Below are 19911 nucleotides of genomic sequence, written 5' to 3'. Positions count from 1 at the left end.
CACACAAAACGATCACTTACAGATTGTTCAAAAATTTTATTGAAGATCAATTTCTCAATGACCTATATAAAGTTCCATGGAATATGATCCAAAATTGAGATGACATAGATGAAGCCATGAGGGTGTGGACCGACTTATTCATGGATGTAGTATCTAAGCATGCACTACTGAAAGTACATCAAATAAAGAATGAAATCCAACCTAATTGGCTTACTACTGAAATCCTAGATGTTATGAAAACACGAGACCAATTCGAGGCTATGGGAAACCATGCACAATATAAAGTATGGAGAAACAAAATAACAAGTATGATTAAAAAGCGAAAAAAAACTTATTATCAATCATTGCTTGAAAACAAAAAGAGCAACACAAACTCCATTTGGAAAGTCTTCAATGAACTCACAGGAGGAACGCACAAAAAGCAGACAAATAAAAGTCACTCACTTCTGGTAAATGACACCATCATCACTGATGACACTGACATTGCAAATGTTTTCAGTGATTTTTTTCACCAACATTACCACAAAGTTCAAAGAACCAGTGACAGAAAACAACTTTAATGAACTGAAAAAGTTCTGCAGCAGCAAAATCTCAAAGGAGGTATGTTTCTCTATCCCACCAGTGTCAAAAAACTTTGTTAAAAAATGTCTCAGTGAACCTGATATCAAGAAAGCTTCAGGACTTGATCTGATTGGTCCACGACTCATTAAATCTTCTGCCTCTGCTATTGTAGATAGCATAACATTCATAATTAATTTAACCCTTTACGTCATGCAAGCGTCTTTGGACGCCTCTACTCCATTCACATGGAAGCGCCTTTTGATGCCTTTACAAGATTCACATGGAAGCACCTTTTGATGCCTGGTATAAACATTAGCCATTTTGAGCTGGTTTTCGTAGTGCCACCTTTGGGGAAAACCTCTCTATTAGATACTACATTCATTTCTGCAAATGATAATTACGTCAGATCACGTGATCGCTATTTATGCGCTGGTCGATATCAACTATTTAAAGTAACTGGGTCGTAATCTCCACTCTCCAAAATGGTGGTCGCGGATTTCATTCAGTACTTACTTAAGTTTTCATGATTAGAATCACAACCATGAAAGATTCAATAACTTAGGTAATAGCTCTGATATTGATGTTGGCAGCAATTAGTTTTTATAATTATCAAATTCAGATGACTTAGTGATGTAGACTCACACGAAAATCTTGTAAATTTCGAGTATCGGAAATGGCAGCTATGGTTGGTCACGTGACCTCACTGACATGACGGTAAACGAGTTCTCTCTCGATTTTAAAGCACATAAAAAAAATTTCCTTGAAAAGTAATTACACAGCTCTAACAATCGGACTTCACTCTTAAATTTTTCCACATATAACAGATGTGTACCAATAATGTAAAATGGTTAAAACTGTTGTTAAACGTAACATACACTACATTGCTTAACAGTTGACAGGCAGGCCTATGAGTATGCTGTCGACTAGGTAACAGGTGTTCTATTTTTAGTGTGCTGCACTTTGTCACTATGCTGTATGAGGTAAAGGGTTAAGTATTGCAACTTCATCTGTCCCCAAAATATAGAAAACTGCAAAAGTAACTCCTATTCACAAATCTGGTTCTAAGGCTGATGCTGATAACTACCGACCAATCTCAATACTACCAAACTTGTCAAAATTAATTGAAAAACATGTCCATGACTCATTCATGTCATATTTAATCAAACACTTGCTGTTACACCCTAATCAATCAGGTTTTAGACAGAAACATTCCTGTGATACTGCCTTGATCTCCCTAACTGATAAATGGCTTCAAGCACTTGACCAAGGTAGAATAATAGGATCTGTATTTGTAGATTTCAGGAAAGCTTTTGACATGGTGGATCATGAAATCCTTTTGAAGAAACTGAAAATCTACCAGTGTGATGAACGAACAATTAGATGGTTTACTTCTTACATAAGTGAAAGAACACAATATGTTTACATAAATAATGTTCTGTCTGAACCTGAAACAATTAGATATGGAGTACCACAAGGCTCAATTCTAGGTCCATTACTCTTCATTTTATTTATTAATGACCTACCACTTTTACTAAGAGACTCAATATCATCTACAGATCTCTATGCAGATGACACAACATTGTCAGACATCCAAAACACGGAGCATGAACTCGAAATTTCTTTACAGAATGCCCTAAACAAACTGGAAAACTGGTTCACATGCAATGGCATGGTGGTAAATACTGGTAAAACTAAAATATTACTTATCTCAACATGGCAAAGAAGGACAAATCTTGATAGTGATGAACTATGTCTGACATGGAAGGATAAAAATTTGCAAATGGTCTGTCATGATAGACTACTTGGTGTTCTGGTAGATAATAACCTATCATGGACTGAACATATCAAACATATCAGTAAAAAAGTCAATTCAAGTTTATGGCTTCTCAGTAGGATAAGACATTTTCTCCCTGAAAGGCACAGAAAACTATTTTATAACAGTTACATACAACCCTATTTAGACTACTGTAATACAGTATGGGGTAATTCAAATGATGAAAACATAGCAAAGCTGGAACATCTTCAGAAAAGAACATTTGGGCTAATATCAATCCAGAAAGAAAGCAAGGAAAATGTAGCTGGTAGACTAAAAATATTACCTATTAAAGACCCATCTGTTTGAGAAAAGCCAAATTAATGTACAGGATATCTCATAATAGTGCTCCTGAATATTTACAATCACTATTCCAGTATAGGCTACCTGGTAATACTCCCCACCTGCGATCCATGTCTACCAAACAGTATAAAATTCCCAAACTAAATAAGGAGTTATTTAAAAAAAGTTTCCAATACTCTGGAACTCTGCTCTGGAATAGTATTCCAGTTGAGATTAGAAATGCCCACTCTATTTCCTTCTTCCAAACCCAATATATCCAGTGGCTTCAGAGATGCAGCTAAAATAAATAAATTCCTTTGTATGAGGGCCTCAAGGTAGATTAGTTTTTAGCTAATTGTGTGACCCTCTTTAAATAAGGTCATTATTATTATTATTATTATTACTACTTGCAAAATGGGCTCTCACTACCCAGATGCTTTGTGATTTTCCCTGTTTTACTTTTTTGAGAAGATGTTTGGATTTATAGCACAAGTCATATAGGTCATGTAGTTTGGGTCCCTTCAAGAAAGATCATGCGAGTGACAAGGCATTACATTTGTAATCTGTAGTGTTTAAAAACGATGGCAATAGCTTTGTGTTTTGAAATTCCTATAAATGTACTTTCTTAGTTATATCTGTTAATTAGAATTACATGGGTTTCACAAATTGATCCCCAAGGCAAACTTCTACTGTAAGCTAGACTAAATTTTGAAACAGAAATCCTCTTCCAAAGAATTTACTGCACTCCTATTTGATATTCCCTAACAAAAAAATTCATTCTGCATCTTCTTGGGAATTCAGTTTAAAGAATTTTATATTTTGTCCTTATGATTCCAAACTATCAATGACTGAACAGAAACACATGTGGCCAGTCCCTACAGCTACATGTGCATCATACAGAATCAACATAGCTAATAACTCAGTCAGTCACAACTAGATAAGCAGAATTTGGTTGGATCAACATAAAAATAAAATCCCTCCATTCAAGACCAACTGGAACAGTTTTTATAAGGTGCAGTCATTGATAATATGACTCTTCAATTCAGATTTACTTTGACCAAAATGAGATTTCTGTTTTAAATGAATGACTGCTACATTATGCTACTAAGTTAATAGGCTGATGGTTCGATCCTTTGTGTGCATGAATTCTGCTATTGTGTATTTGTTTTGGAATCTAGTAGAAATTCAGTAACTTTGTTTCTTGTTGAGCATTCTTTTTATTTTCCAGCATTGGTATAAAAAAAAATGAGTGCATAATAAAAAGGATAGTACATTTGCATAGGAATATAATAAAAAGGATACTACATTTGTATAGGAATATAATAAAAAGGATACTACATTTGTATAGGAATATAATAAAAAGGATACTACATTTGTATAGGAATATAATAAAAAGGATACTACATTTATATCAGAATATAATAAAAAGGATACTACATTTGTATAGGAATATAATAAAAAGGATACTACATTTGTATAGGAATATAATAAAAAGGATACTACATTTGTATAGGAATATAATAAAAAGGATACTACATTTGTATAGGAATATAATAAAAAGGATACTACATTTGTATAGGAATATATGAATGTGCTTTATTCTGAACAATATTTATCTCCTAATAGTATGCAGTATAGCTCAAAAAAAACTTGATTAATTTTTTCCTACAAATGCTATAACCTATTATTATCGCATGGGTAGTTATTGCAGTGTTCACCACAAATATGAAAATCATTGGGGCCCAATGGCACTACCAAGCCAAGAAGTGACATCATTTTATAAAAGCAGATTGCAAATACCATTTTCTGTTTATTGTTTATTCAAGAAATTAAAACATATCATTATCACAAGCAATTAGATCATGGTGTTACTATTTTCTGCAGTAAATATTGACTTTTGCAACATTATATGCATTGAATCACTCATTTTAGAATCAGTCCACAGCATGGTTTGATACAGTTTCATTGTCTGCTAAATTAACTAGTATATTCAATGTTCAGGGAGTCAGCTTACAGCTTGGTTTGATAGTTTCATTGTCTGCTAAATTAGCTATATACATTGTTCAGGTCAAGATTTATTTGGCTGAGAAGGAAATTGTTATAAATTTTGCTATAGTCTGACTCAGCTATGATTCAATGTACATAATGCTACAGTCTGACTCAGCTATGATTCATGTACATAATGATACAGCCTGACTCAGCTATGATTCAGTGTACATAATGCTACAGTCTGATTCAGCTATGATTCAGTGTACATAATAATATTGCCTGACTCCGCTATGATTCATTGTACATAATGCTACAGTCTGACTCAACTATGATTTAGTGTACATAATGCTGAATATTTATCATGTAAATCCATGACATAAATGCCTGTAATCCTGTAATTATCATCTGCCTGTCCTGCCTGTCATATGCTTTCTATACTGGGATTTGAATTCCTCTTGCTTGTTTACCCTCTATGAAGAATTTATATTAATAATCTGAGTCTGTATTTTTGCTTTACTTCTTTCTTTGGCAATGAACACACTCCATTTACTTGTGATGCACTCAGTTTAGTCTAAATTCAACCATAATGATCTTTGATCATTATTTTATTGGGTTGTTTTATGTACAACAGAAGGAATTTTCTTGGGACAGAGATAAAAAATATAAAGATTGTAGGCACAAGGATGCAGCCTAAAATGTACACTGTTGTTTTACTTCAAAGTTTTGATGCTCTGTACCAACTTAGTTACATATATAATATACATGTGTTTGTAGGCCAATTAAAAGAACACTTCATGCATTTAATTCATTTCAGTACCATACTCCTATTTCAGCTGTTTTGATATGCTTCAGCTGATAGTTAGGGAAGCAAATGAACATGAATATAGTATGTAGATTTATTGTATTGCCTTGTTCAGAGACTTGATCATTGATTTATTATAATGTCAAGGTATGATTCACTTTCCTTGTATGGCATTATTCTGTAATGTTTTACTAGTTAACTTACCAAGAATCTTAAATGGGTCCAAGTATGGTAATAGTAGTGATGTCATGGTAATATCAATGATGTCATGGTAAAATCAGTGATGTTATGGTAATATCAATATAGTCATGGTAATATTAGTGATGTCATGGTAATATCAATGGTATCATGGTAAAATCAGTGATGTTATGGTAATATCAATATAGTCATGGTAATATTAGTGATGTCATGGTAATATCAATGGTATCATGGTAATATCAGTAATGTCATGGTAATATCAATATAGTCATGGTAATATTAGTGATGTCATGGTAATATCAATGGTATCATGGTAATATCAGTAATGTCATGGTAATATCAGTATAGTCATGGTAATGTCAGTGATGTCATGGTAATATTAGTGATGTCATTGTAATATCAGTGATGTCATGGTAATATCAATAATGTCATGGTAATATCAATGATGTCATGGTAATATGAGTAATGTCATGGTAATATTAGTGATGTCATGGTAATATTAGTGATGTCATGGTAATATCAATGGTTACATGGTAATATCAGTAATATCATTGTAATATCAATATAGTCATGGTAATGTCAGTGATGTCATGGTAATATTAGTGATGTCATTGTAATATCAGTGATGTCATGGTAATATCAATAATGTCATGGCAATATCAATGATGTCATGGTAATATGAGTAATGTCATGGTAATATTAGTGATGTCATGGTAATATTAGTGATGTCATGGTAATATCAATGGTGTCATGGTAATATCAGTAATATCATGGTAATATCAATATAGTCATGGTAATGTCAGTGATGTCATGGTAATATTAGTGATGTCATTGTAATATCAGTGATGTCATGGTAATATCAATGATGTCATGGTAATATGAGTAATGTCATGGTAATATCAGTGATGTCATTGTAATATCAGTGATGTCATGGTAATATCAGTAATGTCATGGTAATATTAATATAGTTATGGTAATATCAGTAATGGCATGGTAATATCAATATAGTCATAGTAATGTCAGTAATGTTATGGTAATATGAGTAATGTCATGGTAATATCAATAATGTCATGGCAATATCAATATAGTCATGGTAATATCAGTAATGGCATGGTAATATCAGTGATGTCATGGTAATATCAATAATGTCATGGCAATATCAATATAGTCATGGTAATATCAGTAATGGCATGGTAATATCAGTAATGTCATGGCAATATCAATTATGTCATGGTAATATCAATATAGTCATGGTAATATCAGTAATGTCATGGCAATATTAGTGATGTCATGGTAATATCAGTAATGTCATGGTAATATCAATATAGTCATGGTAATATCAATATAGTAATGGTAATATCAGTAATGTCATGGCAATATCAGTGATGTCATGGTAATATCAGTAATGTCATGGTAATATCAATATAGTCATGGTAATATCAGTAATGTCATGGCAATATCAGTGATGTCATGGTAATATCAGTAATGTCATGGTAATATCAATAATGTCATGGCAATATCAATATAGTCATGGTAATATCAGTAATGTCATGGTAATATCAATAATGTCATGGCAATATCAGTAATGTCATGGTAATATTAATATAGTCATGGTAATATCAGTGATGTTATGGTAATATCAGTGATGTCATGGTAATATCAGTGATGTCATGGTAATATCAGTAATGTAATGGTAATATCAATATAGTCATGGTAATATCAGTAATGTTATGGTAATATCAGTGATGTCATGGTAATATCAGTGATGTTATGGTAATATCAATAATGTCATGGCAGTATTAGTGATGTCATGGTAATATCCGTGATGTCATGAGACAAAGATAAAAAAATTCACATATTCCTTTCTATTTCAGGCCCTTGCAGAGAATAGTGGTGGGACTTTTTATCAGTTCCTTTGCTTTTGTAGTAGCTGGATTTGTACAGATTAAAATTGATGTGAGTTGATTATTGTGGATTTTAAAAAAACAAATTCACTTGCATTTAAAAAGGCCAATGATATAATACTGTGGATTCATTCACAATTGTGATATGAGTTACAGTGTCGCATGGCTCTTTGAGTTATTGACCATTGGAGTGTCTGGTAAAATAATAACACCTTGTAATGTCAGAACAAGACTTTTCTCAGAAATTGTAAAGTGATTTCATTGGCTGATGAGATGAATTGATGTCTTATGCCATTATGATGATAAAATGTCACATGACCATTTTCACTGGCTGATTCAGACATGCTCCCTGTATTAATAGGGGTGTTCAACTTGTCACTTTAATTTTTCAATATTATTTTGGTTTCAATGATTGCAGAAACAATGTTTAAAAAAAATTGGAGATAAAGTGATATGCTGTCCTGTTTCAATCTAAATTTTGCCATAGCATCCTCATTATTAACAAGAATTAGTGCTTCATTTTACCAGACCTCATATGGCAAAGATCTCAGGAAGGGAGTTACCCAAGTGTCTGGTGGAACAAGAGTGGCAAAGAGATTTTTTTTTATGGGTACTTTTTTCATGGATGAGACTTAGGTATTTACTTTCTTGAAAGGTAGAGAATATTTTCATTGGATCTTAAAAACAGTAATTCTAATCCATAAAAATTGGTAAACCACAAATAAATATAAATTTACAGCATATTTGATAGTTTCTTTTCTAATCCAGATTTTACGAGTTTTACTCCTCCATCCTTATTTTTCTTAACTTGAAAGGTTTTATATGGAACTTAAGAAGAACAAAGAAAAAATTATTTGTCTTGTTTCAGTTTGTAGCTTAATCAGATTTTTGTTGTAGAAACACTTACAAATTTAGAGTCACAGTAACAGACTTGCATTGATGACTAGATTCAAGCAGATTTAATTGATATGTAAATTCCAGCAGACTTTGATTGATGACTAGGTTCAAGCAGACTTTGATGACTAGGTTCAAGCAGACTTTGATGATGGTTCTAGGAGACTTTGATGACTAGGTTCAAGCAGACTTTGATGACTAGGTTCAAGCAGACTTTGATTGATGACTAGGTTCAAGCAGACTTAGAGTGATGACTAGGTTCAAGAAGACTTTGATGACTGACTAGGTTCAAGCAGATTTTGATGACTAGGTTCAAGCAGACTTTGATTAATTACTAGGTTCAAGCAGACTTTGATTGAGGACTAGGTTCAAGCAGATGTAGATTAATGACAAGGTTCAAGCAGACTTTGATGACTGACTAGGTTCAAGCAGACTTTGATGACTGACTAGGTTCAAGCAGACTTTGATGACTAGGTTCAAGCAGACTTAGATTAATGACTAAGTTCAAGCAGACTTAAATTGATGGCTAGGTTCAAGCAGACTTTGATGACTAGGTTCAAGCAGACTTAGATTAATGACTAAGTTCAAGCAGACTTAAATTGATGGCTAGGTTCAAGCAGACTTTGATAGATATTTAGCTTCAAGCAGACTTGGATTAATGACTAGATTCAAGTAGATATAGGTCGATGACCTGAGTTAATCAAGTTTTAGATTGCTTTTAGAAAGTATGAGACTTTAGTTCATTTCTTTTTACCTATACTTACATATAACAAACTCTTGATTATCAAGACCTTTTGTTGGAACATGAAAATGGTTCTAATAACCAAGACAACATTTTCTTTTATTTAGAAAAGGTTGGAGAGCATTGTGATTGTTTGGATACTTGGAAATCCCCAAGATGTAGTTCTTCTTGTACCCTATGTATATTCATGGAAATGAATAATTAGTCAACATAATAAATTATAGTCATGGAAATAAATAATTAGTCCTACATAATAAATGTATAGTCATGGGAATGAATAATTAGTCCTACATAATAAATTACAGTCTTGGAAATGAATAATTAGTCCTACATAATAAATTAGTGAAGGAAATGAATAATTAGTCCTACATAATAAATTACAATTATGGAAATTAATAATTAGTCCTTCATAATAAATTATAGTCCTGGAAATGAATAATTAGTCCTACATAATAATTAGTCATGGAAATGAATACTTAGTCCTACATAATTAGTTACAGTCATGGAAATGAATAATTAGTACTATATAATAAATTACAGGTATGGAAATTAATAATTAGTCCTTCATAATAAATTATAGTCCTGGAAATGAATAATTAGTCCTACATAACAATTAGTCATGGAAATGAATACTTAGTCTTTCATAATTAGTTACAGTCATGGAAATGAATAATTAGTACTACATAATAAATTACAGGTATTTAAATGAATAATTAGTCCTACATTATAATTAGTCATGGAAATGAATACTTAGTCCTACATAATTAGTTACAGTCATGGAAATGAATAACTAGTCCCACATAATAAGTTACAGTCATGGAAATGAATAATTAGTTATACATAATAAATTACAGTTATGGAAATTAATAATTAGTTATACATAATAAATTACAGTTATGTAATTTAATAATTAGTCCTTCATAATAAATTATAGTCATGGAAATGAATAATTAGTCCTACATAACAAATTATTGTCATGGAAATTAATAATTAGTACTACAAAATAAATTACAGTCATGGAAATTAATAATTAGTCCTTCATAACAAATCATAGTCATGGACAGAAAGTTCCAATTTGTTCCAGGCATGATAAATAGGAAACTTTTATACTTGTTATCAATGAACTTTTTTTTAGCCATAATTTGTGATATCTGTTTTATGATCTGTACATTATATTCCATCAGGTATGTGTGAGCTGTGATATCTGTATTATGATTTGTTATTTTGATCTGTACATTAAGTTCCATCAGGTATGTGTGAGCCGTGATATCTGTATTATGATCTGTACATTAAATTCCATTACATGTGTATGAGCTGTGATATCAGTATCATGATCTGTACATTAAGTTCCATTGGGTATGTGTGAGCTGTGATATTTGTATTATGATTTGTTATTTTGATCTGTACATTAAGTTCCATCAGGTATGTGTGAGCTGTGATATCTGTATTATGATTTGTACATTAAATTCCATTACATGTGTATGAGCTGTGATATCAGTATCATGATCTGTATATTAAATTCCATCAGGTATATGTGGGCTGTGATATCTGTTATGATCTGTGTACATCATGCACCTCCATGTGTGAGCTGTGATACCTGTATTATGATCTGTACATTACGTTCCTTCAGATATGTGGAAGCTGTGATAATACAGTATTTGTAATCCAAACTTCAGTTTCATTTGTATGTGTTGTTTGGAATGACATATAACTCCCATTTTCTCAGCTTTATGTAGCTAGTAATGCATTAGAAGTTAAAAGCAAGAAATTCAATGGATATGAGAATTTAATTTTATACTAATTTTAAATTCACTGCATATGTGTTCATTTTAACAGAGTTTTACTGTGCACAGATTAAGATTAAACTTGTATTACAATTTAAAGTTTTAAAAACACAAAATATTTTTAGTTCAGACTATTGCTGAATGCATGTTCTAGTCATTATATCATCTATCATAATAATATTTTGCCATTTCACCTAATGTACAGTCTGTATTCCCATCCAGTCCTAAAAAATTTTGTAATGACTTTATTTTGCCATTTCACCTAATGTACAGTCAGTATTTCCATCCATTCCTAACATTTTTCAGAGTATGAAGGAGCTACCACTTTCTCCCAGTGAGGCAGGGGTTACATTTATTAATAGTGTGCCATGTGACATGGATGTGCAGTCTCCAGTATTTTCAGGCAGAATTCATAAGTGGCAGGTACGGCTTAGCAGACTCATACAATCAGGATGTAACTTTTTTTAATAATTATTTGCAGATAAAAGATAAGGGTCCACCATATTCTTTGACAGAAATGTAATTGTTTTAAGAGCTAGACTTTCCTCTATGCCACTTTTGAAGTTGTCATCAGCTCTTTTGGTATTGACAGTGGCAATTATTCCATTATTAGACAGCATATGAAATTTGTGATAAAATTCTTATTACATGTCAGCATTAACCTTGGTATTGTTGTTGTTGTTGTTGTTAAAGGGTTTAACGCCATTTGTCAGCACAAGATAGGCTATACATGGTGGCCAATATTAATGGTGGAAGAAGAACCTGGGAAAACCCCAGAAAGAACCACTGACCCACAAGAAGCTACCGGCAAGCTTTTTCACATATTCACTTTGGCTGAACCCGGGATTCAAACCAACGCAGACAGAGGTGAGATGGCAGTGATCCATGATGGAGAGCGCTTTAGACCATTCGGCCACTCGGGTCCCCAACCTTGGTATTAACACGGATAGAATAATCATTGAATTTCTACGTACTTTATCAATTATGCAGAGAAGGGATAAATATCTTTAGAATCTGAGAAGTACTTTTAGTTTTTTAATGAAATTTTGAAAATTGGTCCCATTAGTTGTCACATTTATCCAGATAGGTCATGCATTTGCAGTGTCCTGGCAGAAATTCTTTAAGTTAATATTTTTGCAACTTTTGCATGACATTTTTCTATTGTTTCAATGTCATTAGCTGACAGATTTCTGAATATGTTAATAAAATTTGTGAGGTAGATTTATATAATTTTAATCATAAATTCAGGCGCCGAGCCAAGTACATTTAATATTGCTCTGTTCTGGAAATTAAGACCATTAAAAAAATGGACATTGTGTGTTTTATCATTTCACTACTTTTACTTGGTTTCGAACAAATTTAGTACTGCCTTTTTGCAGTTCAGACTGAGCATTTTATGTTGATATGAACAAAATTATGAAATCGCCATTTTTTTCCCATGACATTCCCATACTAAATGAGAAGGCTATCCACCTTTAAACATTACTTGATAAATTTAGTTAAGAAAGCTTTTTCTAATATTGATCCCTGTGTCAAGAAATTTACAATGCAGGCTGATTGGCCTTACCCTGGGAGAAATATGGTATATGTCCAGTTTGAAGGTAATATATATTTATATCAATGTCTACTTTGTACCAGTACATTTATTTATGTCCAAATATTTATTTATTTATTTCCCTGTCCGAATACTCAATAACCATTTATTTATTTTCCTGTCCAAATACTCAACCATTTATTTACTTCCCTGTCCAAATACTCAATAATTTATTTATTTCCCTGTCCAAATACTCAATAACCATTTATTTATTTCCCTGTCCAAATACTCAATAACCATTGTTCTTTTTCAATTCATTATAAAACTGACGTTGATTTTGCTGATGAATTTCAGGCCAGTGAATATTACAGAGTTGCTTCCAGCAATTACTCCATCAGTGTAAATTCAGCATGTAACACTGCACTGTCAGATAATACATCATTCCAGTTCTCTGCGGAAACTCCATACAGGATGATTGCTGTCCTTAGCAATGGGAACTTACAGATATTTCAGGTAGATTGCACAAAGAACTGGGCACTGTGAAACTGAGAGAAAAGCTGAAACTGCAATATTTTTAAAGCCTTTTACTGTACACATTCATAGTGTACAAATTTTCTTATGTGGATAGAGGTAAAGTGTGTACAGTCTACTTCATTTTTAATAAGAACACTGATAATATAAACTTTTGTTTATTTTAAGCACATGTACAAACCACTGTCTGAGCTTTTAGCCAATGATATGAATGAAATTTCTTTGGATTAAAATGTTGTTTAGATGCACCTTTTTATCACTCAAACTCATGTCATTCAGTGTATAGTAATTCTTAACATATTTAGTTTTTGATAGATTGCCATGAACTTAGTAATTGTTATGGTCATCACCTGCATGTGCTCATAAACACTTTGCTCTTGCAGATGAAATTGGGTAAATATTATGGTCGTGACCTGAACATGCACATACTGACTAATCCCTATAAATTGTCTTGTACTTGTGTATGATAGAATCTCATTAGTACCCCTATAAAGTTTGTATTGTATCTGTGTACAAAAGAATCTCATTAGTACCCCTATAAAGTTTGTATTGTACCTGTGTACAAAAGAATCTCATTAGCATAGCTAGTACCCCTGTAACTTTTGTCTTGTACCTGTATATGACAGGATCTCATTAGTACCTGTAAGTTTTTTATTGTACCTGTGTAGGACAGGATCTCATTAGTAGCCCTGTAAAGTTTGTCTTGTACCTGTATACAAAAGAATCTCATTAGCATAGCTCGTACCCCTATAACTTTTGTCTTGTACCTGTGTATGACAGAATCTCATTAGTACCTGTAAGTTTTTTATTGTACCTGTGTAGGACATAATCTCATTAGCATAGCTAGTACCCAGGCCTGTAAATTTTGTCTTGTACCTGTGTATGACAGAATCTCATTAGCATAGCTAGTACCCCTTAAGTTTTGTTTGGTACCTGTGCACAACATAATCTCATTAGTATCCCTGTAAGTTTTGTCTTGTACTTGGTATGAAAGAATCTCATTAGCACAGCTTGTATCCTATTTTGGTGAATTGCCATGAAAATTAGTTAATATTGTAGTTATGACCTGAAGATGTACAAAGTGACAAGTCACTTTCTTTCTGTAGAAATGATTGGAGTTATTGTCCATAGTTCATCTAGTCCGATGGTAAATGCCACGCAGCTTTCTGGAAATTATGACAGTACATGTACCTTGGTAGTTCAATTAGTCCCATGGTAAATGTCATTCAGCTTTATGGAGATTATGATAGTACCTTGATAGTTCATCTAGTCTCATGGTAAATGTCATTCAGCTTTCTGGAGATTATGACAGTACCTTGATAGTTCAACTAGTCCCATGGTAAATGTCATGCAGCTTTATGGAGATTATGACAGTACCTTGATAGTTCAACTAGTCCCATGGTAAATGTCATGCAGCTTTATGGAGATTATGACAGTATCTTGATAGTTAAACTAGTTCTATGGTAAATGTCATGCAGCTTTGTGGAGATTATGACAGTACCTTGATAGTTAAACTAGTCCCATTGTAAATGTCATGCAGCTTTATGGAGATTATGACAGTACCTTGATAGTTAAACTAGTTTCATGGTAAATGTCATGCAGCTTTATGAAGATTATGACAGTATCTTGATAGTTCAACTAGTCCCATGGTAAATGTCATGCAGCTTTATGGAGATTATGACAGTACCTTGATAGTTAAACTAGTCCCATGGTAAATCTCATGTGGCTTTATGGAGAGTATGACTGTACCTTGATAGTTAAACTAGTCCCATGGTAAATGTCATGCAGCTTTGTGGAGATTATGACAGTACCTTGATAGTTAAACTAGTCCCATGGTAAATGTCATGGTCATTGCCTGATCAATTTGCTCCAATAATTTTTGTAGAGGTATTGCCCTGTCTGCTTTGTGGCTTAAGCCAGTGTATGACATGATCTCATTAGTACTTTTTGTAGAGGTATTGCCCTGTCTGCTTTGTGGCTTAATCCAGTGTATGACATGATCTCATTAGTACTTTTTGTAGAGGTATTGCCCTGTCTGCTTTGTGGCTTAATCCAGTGTATGACATGATCTCATTAGTACTTTTTGTAGAGGTATTGCCCTGTCTGCTTTGTGGCTTATTCCAGTGTATGACATGATCTCATTAGTACTTTTTGTAGAGGTATTGCCCTGTCTGCTTTGTGGCTTATTCCAGTGTATGACATGATCTCATTATTACTTTTTGAGTGAATACATGCAGCTTTGTGGAGATTATGACAGTACCTTGATAGTTAAACTAGTCCCATGGTAAATCATTAGTACAGCCAGTCCTGCAGTTTTTGATGGATTGCCATGAAACTTGTTAAATAATATGGCCATCAGATGAAAATGCTTATTTCAACAAATCACTTTGCTGCCACAATTTTTTAAATGAGCTCTTGGCAGTTTTATCTTGTAGCTTAGTGCAGTGCATATCACAGTTTTGTTATTGGAACTAGTTCTGCTTGTTTTTTAATGCTACTAGTCACAAACCAAAAGAGTTTATGGGATGGTCAGGTAATTGTTAATTGTTACCCAGCAATATGTCTGTTAGCACCAGTTTGTTATTGTTATTCCACTTGGAGGATTGCCATGAATCTTTTCATGCACATTCATCCCATGGTTTAGTTGGTCCTAAATGAAAATGATGCCACTTGACATCCCATGGTTTAGTTGGTCCTAAATGAAAATGATGCCACTTGACATCCCATGGTTTAGTTGGTCCTAAATGAAAATGATGCCACTTGACATACCATGGTTTAGTTGGTCCTAAATGAAAATGATGCCACTTGACATCTCATGGTTTAGTTGGTCCTAAATGAAAATGATGCCATTTGACATCCCATGGTTTAGTTGGCCCTAAATGAAAATGATGCCACTTGACATCCATCACAGTAGCCATTTTGAAATTTTGTATTGCTACTTTTCTTGAATGAGCGGTCATATTTACCTACATGGGATTTTCACTCCAATATGTTTTATGCTGTCTAGTTGGTCCTAAATAAAAATGGTACAAGTTTGACATACAGTATTATTATAGCAGCTCCCCCTGAACAGAAAATCTTATTGGCATGGGGTTTTAACTAAATAACTTGTTATGATATCTCATTGGTCCAAAATCTTATTGGCATGGGGTTTTAACTAAATGACTTGTTATGATATCTCATTGGTCCAAAATCTTATTGGCAAGGGGTTTTAACTAAATGACTTGTTATGATATCTCATTGGTCCAAAATCTTATTGGCATGGGGTTTTAACTAAACGTCTTGTTATGATATCTCATTGGTCCAAAATCTTATTGGCATGGGGTTTTAACTAAGTGACTTTTTATGATATCTCATTGGTCCAAAATGAAAATGGTGCAGATATGATAAATGACATAGCCACCACAGCATCCATCTTGAAAATCTTTTGAATGCTACAGCACCTTTGTATTATCACCAAGGCATCCATTTTGAAAAGCTTGTGAATCCTACTGTACCTCCAGCATTATCACCTTGGAGCCATTTTGAAAATCTTGTTATATTTAAAGTCATAAATGGAAAGTTATATAAACACGGGGTTTCCACCAGAAGACTTCTTATCGGTTCATAAGAGCTAATTTGTATATCTTGTTACTGCTGAAGAATATTTGAGAGGTTTCAACACTCAGCTGTTAAAAAGGAAGTAATGGTCTTATCTTTAAGACGTATATGTTCACAAATCACTTGCTTATACAGTTTGTGTTAGAGTTATTGTCCTTTTTGTTTTGTAACTTAATGCAGAATATGGCACAATCTCATAAGTGCTGCTAGTTTGCCGTACTGTTTTATATGAATTGCTGTGAAACTTAATGCAGAATATGGCACAATTTCATAAGTGCTGCTAGTTTGCCATACTGTTTTATATGGATTGCTGTGTAACTTAATGCAGAATATGGCACAATCTCATAAGTGCTGCTAGTTTGCCGTACTGTTTTATATGGATTGCTGTGAAACTTAATGCAGAATATGGCACAATCTCATAAGTGCTGCTAGTTTGCCATACTGTTTTATATGGATTGCTGTGTAACTTAATGCAGAATATGGCACAATCTCATAAGTGCTGCTAGTTTGCCATACTGTTTTATATGGATTGCTGTGTAACTTAATGCAGAATATGGCACAATCTCATAATTGCTACTAGTTTGCTGTACTGTTTTATATGGATTGCTGTGTAACTTAATGCAGAATATGGCACAATCTCATAAGTGCTGCTAGTTTGCCATACTGTTTTATATGGATTGCTGTGTAACTTAATGCAGAATATGGCACAATCTCATAAGTGCTGCTAGTTTGCCATACTGTTTTATATGGATTGCTGTGTAACTTAATGCAGAATATGGCACAATCTCATAAGTGCTGCTAGTTTGCCATACTGTTTTATATGGATTGCTGTGAAACTTAATGCAGAATATGGCACAATCTCATAAGTGCTGCTAGTTTGTCGTACTGTTTTATATGGATTGCTGTGAAACTTAATGCAGAATATGGCACAATCTCATAATTGCTGCTAGTTTGCCGTACTGTTTTATATGGATTGCTGTGAAACTTAATGCAGAATATGGCACAATCTCATAAGTGCTGCTAGTTTGCCATACTGTTTTATATGGATTGCTGTGTAACTTAATGCAGAATATGGCACAATCTCATAAGTGCTGCTAGTTTGCCATACTGTTTTATATGGATTGCTGTGAAACTTAATGCAGAATATGGCACAATCTCATAAGTGCTGCTAGTTTGCCATACTGTTTTATATGGATTGCTGTGTAACTTAATGCAGAATATGGCACAATCTCATAAGTACTGCTAGTTTGCCATACTGTTTTATATGGATTGCTGTGTAACTTAATGCAGAATATGGCACAATCTCATAATTGCTACTAGTTTGCTGTACTGTTTTATATGGATTGCTGTGAAACTTTGTGCACTTTATGGTCATCATCTTGAGATTCATCTTTGTGCTCCCATGATTTTTAGAAGAGTTATTTCCCCCTTCAACTTAGAGCTGGATTTAGTATGTGATATTATTTTGTGAATGCAAGTACTCTTATGTTTTGTAGCTGATTGCTTTGAAAGTTACTGGATATTACAGTCAAGTTCCAAAGATGATGCAATTTACAAATAATCATACTCACTGTATTTCAGAATCATTTACTTTTTTTATACTTCTGATTAATTTCCATCATGGGTTTGGGTGTGATGCTGGAGGGGCAGAGCATTTTATGTGAGCAAATTGCTTACCATTCCTCTTGTTTTTACTTTGAAGAATACTCAAACTTGGAAAAAATTTAATAGTAATTTATTGTCTGTCATCGTTTAACTCGTTATGAAGTTTGGACACAAGTATCACTATATATAAAAAATAAGAGAGAGAGAGTGCATGTGTGTGTGTGAGAGAGAGAGAATGTACTATGTGGTTCAGTATGAAAATACATGTATAATCATTCCCAATGCCAATAACGATTGCTGAGGTTTAGCTGATTTGATTAAGAGAGAAGAAAGGAAAAGATTTAGTATTCATTATTTTCTGGTACATGGACATAACAACTTGATGTCCTTGCATGATATACCTATTGTAACATTCTCTAGAGACAACTTGCTCCACTGAAGCACATTTATGTGAGTTGTCCACTTCTTCAAAAGAAAATTGCACCTTGAGAACACTTACAAGCATTGTATTGTTATACTAAATAAAATCTTGTTTAAAATATGGTACATGAGGATGGATATTACAAACTTGCAGTTATAAATAATACTTTGTTTGTAATAGGATAAAATTAAATACATCAGCTGCCTTTTACCTATACCAAAAAATACCTTTCCTTTGATAAATTACAGTTTAATACATTTAGTAATAATCACTGACACAAAGTCTGCCCAAAATATCTGAACTATGTTACTTTCCCAAAACAGTTGGCATATGGATTCAGGAAACCAACGTTACTATCTATGATACCAATTTCAAATAGAAATGCAGTTGAAGCAATAATTCTGTGCAGAATCTCTATATGAGACCAATTTTTTGTGGACACTTTGTTAATCTGAATGCAAGAGAGAAAATTTGATGTCAGTCATCATCTTCTATATGACCAGATTCTCTGACACTTTTGAGGTAGGAATTTCCCCATGACCAAATTCTCTCTGCCACTTGCCTGTTGAGGTAGGAATTTCCCCATGACCAAATTCTCTGCCACTTGCCTGTTGAGGTAGGAATTTCCCCATGACCAAATTCTCTCTGCCACTTGCCTGTTGAAGTAGGAATTTCCCCATGACCAAAGTCTCTGCCACTTGCCTGTTGAGGTAGGAATTTCCCCATGACCAAATTCTCTCTGCCACTTGCCTGTTGAGGTAGGAATTTCCCCATGACCAAATTCTCTGCCACTTGCCTGTTGAGGTAGGAATTTCCCCATGACCAAATTCTCTCTGTCCATTTTGCCTGTTGAGGTAGGAATTTCCCCATGACCAAATTCTCTCTGCCACTTGCCTGTTGAGGTAGGAATTTCCCCATGACCAAATTCTCTGCCACTTGCCTGTTGAGGTAGGAATTTCCCCATGACCAAATTCTCTCTGCTACTTGCCTGTTGAGGTAGGAATTTCCCCATGACCAAATTCTCTGCCACTTGCCTGTTGAGGTAGGAATTTCCCCATGACCAAATTCTCTCTGTCCATTTTGCCTGTTGAGGTAGGAATTTCCCCATGACCAAATTCTCTCTGTCTCTTTTGCCTGTTGAGGTAGGAATTTCCCCATGACCAAATTCTCTGTCCCTTTTGCCTGTTGAGGTAGAAATTCCCCCATGACCAAATTCTCTCTGTCCCTTTTGCCTGTTGGGTAGGAATTTCC

The 19911-nt window shown here is 33.7% G+C and overlaps 1 protein-coding gene across 2 annotated transcripts in view; it reads left to right on the top strand.

Moving 5' to 3' along the window:
* LOC149789868 (solute carrier family 15 member 1-like) overlaps positions 1–19911 on the top strand; it is a 233610-nt gene that overhangs the window by 136436 nt on the left and 77263 nt on the right. For both annotated transcript variants that reach the window (XM_089971874.1, XM_089971873.1), the window contains exons 15-17: positions 7520–7601; positions 11276–11392; positions 12858–13016. In XM_089971874.1, coding sequence (XP_089828000.1) covers positions 7520–7601; positions 11276–11392; positions 12858–13016 — 358 coding nt within the window. The remainder of the gene's footprint in view (positions 1–7519; positions 7602–11275; positions 11393–12857; positions 13017–19911) is intronic.

This window comes from Sinohyriopsis cumingii, chromosome 10 (genome assembly GCF_028554795.1).
Source record: "Sinohyriopsis cumingii isolate HCF-2022 chromosome 10, ASM2855479v2, whole genome shotgun sequence".
Classification (NCBI taxonomy): domain Eukaryota; kingdom Metazoa; phylum Mollusca; class Bivalvia; order Unionida; family Unionidae; genus Sinohyriopsis; species Sinohyriopsis cumingii.
This window is presented reverse-complemented; position numbering and strand designations above follow the sequence as displayed.